At 64.0% G+C, this 3,127-nt stretch overlaps 2 protein-coding genes across 2 annotated transcripts in view; both read left to right on the top strand.

Annotated features, from left to right (window-relative positions):
• Positions 1 to 24: 24 nt before the first annotated feature.
• RPL38 (ribosomal protein L38) lies at positions 25 to 1,718 on the top strand (the record flags this gene model as incomplete). Its single annotated transcript, XM_035312643.1, has 3 exons — positions 25 to 172; positions 1,384 to 1,506; positions 1,645 to 1,718. Coding segments are annotated over 3 exons (297 nt in total), but the record flags the coding sequence as incomplete, so codon positions are not given.
• A 1,201-nt stretch (positions 1,719 to 2,919) lies between these two features.
• The window catches only part of LOC118158082 (protein tweety homolog 2-like), a 2,686-nt gene continuing 2,478 nt past the window's right edge, over positions 2,920 to 3,127 (top strand). Inside the window, exon 1 of the mRNA XM_035312644.1 lies at positions 2,920 to 3,119. Within this exon, the coding sequence (XP_035168535.1) occupies positions 2,991 to 3,119 (129 nt within the window). The 5' untranslated portion in view covers positions 2,920 to 2,990. The remainder of the gene's footprint in view (positions 3,120 to 3,127) is intronic.

Below are 3,127 nucleotides of genomic sequence, written 5' to 3' on the forward strand. Positions count from 1 at the left end.
GCTCCTGTGGGAGGCTTGGCAGGGTCCTGGCCCCCGGTGGGTTTGGGGGTGGGTGCTGTGGTCAGGGCACGAGCTCTCGTCTGCGCGCTGAGTTTGTGCTTCACGTTTCAGCCTCGCAAGATTGAGGAGATCAAGGACTTCCTGCTGACAGCCAGGAGGAAGGACGCCAAGTGTGAGTGGCCCTGGGGGGGAGCGGGGTGGGTTGTGCCCCCCGAGCCTGGGGTGCTCCTGGTGCTGGGGTCTGTCCGGGTGCGCCGTCAGTGACAACTGGAGCAGCGTATGCTGAGCAAAGCCATGCTGGCCGCAGGGTGTGTGACATAACCCCGTGGGTGAGGTGTGTTACTGGGCCTGCTGCTCGCTCAGCCGCGTTTCTTCCCCTGCCCCTCGCCGTGGCTGCTTCTGCCAAACCCCGCTGCAGCTGCTGGGAAACAATTTGCAATTACCCTGCCTGTGGCTCCCTGTAGTGCTCGAAAAGCTTCGAGGTGTCAGATGCCGCGGAGTTCTAACGGAGTGACAAGTGAATCGTGCCTAAACTCGAGCTTTCTTTTGTTGCGAACACAAAGATCATTATAATTGAGAATCTTGAAGCGTCTCGTCTGGGTATTTAACAACGTGTGAAGAGTTTTCCCTGTTTGGATTGAGCTGTCAGGGGGAAGCGGCGCCTTCATTCTGGAGGTGTTTTGTTAGCTCGGCGCTGTGGGCGAGGAGGGGATAGCTCGGCGCAGAGGCGCTGTTACGGCTGGTGACAGCCGCTTACGAAGCGTTGCAGCGCTCCTCAGCGCGCTCCCGATCCTGCAGCAGCTCTGCCATCCGTAACGCCCTGCAGTGGGGAGGGAGAGGCACGGCCCGTAGCTCTGAGCAGGCGGCGGGGATGAACTGGCCCTGGACGGCCGTAAAGGAGATGGAAAGCGCCGGCTGCAGCCTGGCAGAGTCCAGAAGATGATGGCAGGAGCCGGTGCTGCTCCTCAGGCACAAAAGATGACAGGAGTAAATAAGCCCGACGTGCGCTGTCACGCTCCGCTGGAGATTTGTGACACGATAAATTTTTGCCGCTGCGGGTCGTAAACTTCCCCCATGAAGCAGAAAGGGCTCGGCAATGAAGCTGTTTGCCTTGGGAAGCCTCCGGGGTGACTGCGATGGCGGGCTGAGCCCCCTGGCTGCGCACAGCTAAGTCAGTTTTTGGGGGAGAAGGGCCTCGGGTTGGGGTTTGCTCCGTGCTGCCGTTGTGTTCCCTGCTGGGGGGGAATGGGGGGAGAGTTGGAGTGGGCTGTGTAGGGTTTGATCCTCGGAAAATGCTTTTCTCCAGTTTGGTTTGTAAAGATAACTAAATAAAAAGCAGGTGGGGTCGGTGCTGTCCCGCTAACCCGTTCCCCAATCCTGCAGCCGTCAAGATCAAGAAGAACAAGGACAATGTGAAGTTCAAGGTGCGCTGCAGCCGGTACCTGTACACGCTGGTCATCACGGACAAGGAGAAGGCCGAGAAGCTGAAGCAGTCCCTGCCCCCAGGTACCCACCAGCGTGCGGGGGGCTGACGGGATTCCCGGGGCCAGACAAATCCTGGGAGCTTCCGTGCATGCACAGGAGGCACAGGGGCAGGGTAACGAGGGTCTTCAACCCGTTAAATCCTCTTTTTCTCCTCCCTAGGTTTGGCCGTGAAGGAGCTGAAATGACCCGTTTGAGATTCCTCCACGTTTCTTACAATAAAAATTAAACCGGTTGCAGGTGTCAGGCTCGTCCTTTCCGAAAAGCTCTGCCGAAGCCGTTCGTGTTCCAGGGGGCGGCTTCCTCCACGCGTGGCCGGGAGCAGCTCCCCCGGCGTGCCAGCTCGCCGGCTGGCGGCTTGGGAGCCGGATTGGGTCCGTGCCCCATCAGGGGGGCACCCGGGGGGGCTGGGACAGCTGCTCTGCGTGCGTGAAAGGAGGTTTTGTCAGCGGCCATGCGGTCCCGCCTCACATCGGGGCGTCGGGCCTGCTCGGCACGGCCACTTGGCGCTGCTGGGGGCCCAAGCGGGGGCTGCTCGGCTGTGGCTTGGCTGAAGTTAGAGCCCGGGGAGCCCCCCAGGGGGGCTGCGGGGGTGCTGGGGGGGTCCCGGGGCTGGCAGAGGGGGGAGGAAAGTTTGTCTGGTGACCCCAGTACCAGCACTGGTGGGGAAGTGGTGGCACTGGTGAGCACGGGGGTGCTGAGGCAGCCCGGCTCCGTGGTGCTGGGCGGAGGTGGGTGTGCAAAGAGCACCCAAAAATGCCCAAGGAAAGGGCTGGGGACCCCCCACCCTGCCTGGGCTCGGAGCTGACGGAGGTTTGGGGGTTTGATGCCCCGTAGCAGAGGGGTGGTGGGGTGCAGGGCGCTTGTAGTATTAGGGCACGGTTATGTGGGGGAGCAGTGCCCCTATAACAGGGGGTGATGGGGTTCAGTGCCCCGTAATGGGAAGAGGATGGGGGTGTGCTGGCCTTGTAGTATTAGGGTGCAGTTCCCTTAAGGGGGGGAGTGGTTCCCCTATAGCGGGGAGGTTATGGGGTGCGATACCCCATAGATACCCCATAGCAGGGGGGTTATGGGGTGCGATACCCCATAGCAGAGGGGTTATGGGGTTTGATGCCCCCACAGCAGGGGTGTTTTGGGGGTTTGGAGACCCCACAGGAGGGGCTGACGGGGTGCAGGGCCCTTGTCCCGTTAGGGTGCAGCTCCCTCAAGGCAGGGGCAGTGCCCCTGTAACGGGGGTTCTGGGGCTCGGTGCCCCCATAGCGTGCCCCTGAGGCGTTTCCGTGCCCTACAGGGGCTCGGGGGGCTCCCCATTCCCGTGGGGGGGGCAGAGGGCGTGGCCGGGCGAATCGGGGGGCGGGGCCAGCAGGAGGGCGTGGCCTATCGGGGCGTGGCCTCGGGGGAGGGGGCGGGGCGGGCGGGGGGGCGGCGGGGCCCCCCCCCCCCCCCCCAGCCATCGGCGGCCCCGTCCCGGTGCCCGGCCCCGGCCCCGCGGCGGCCCCGGCCCCGCCATGCCGCCCGCCCGCGCCGATTACCTGGCGCCCTGGTGGGCGGCCTGGCTGCACGGGGTGCCGCACCGCGACCTGCGCCTGCAGCCCGTGCCCGCCGCCTTCCGCCCGCGGGACCCCGAATACCAGCAGGTACCGAA

Source organism: Oxyura jamaicensis (genome assembly GCF_011077185.1).
Source record: "Oxyura jamaicensis isolate SHBP4307 breed ruddy duck chromosome 18 unlocalized genomic scaffold, BPBGC_Ojam_1.0 oxy18_random_OJ72174, whole genome shotgun sequence".
In the NCBI taxonomy this organism is placed as follows: Eukaryota; Metazoa; Chordata; class Aves; order Anseriformes; family Anatidae; genus Oxyura; species Oxyura jamaicensis.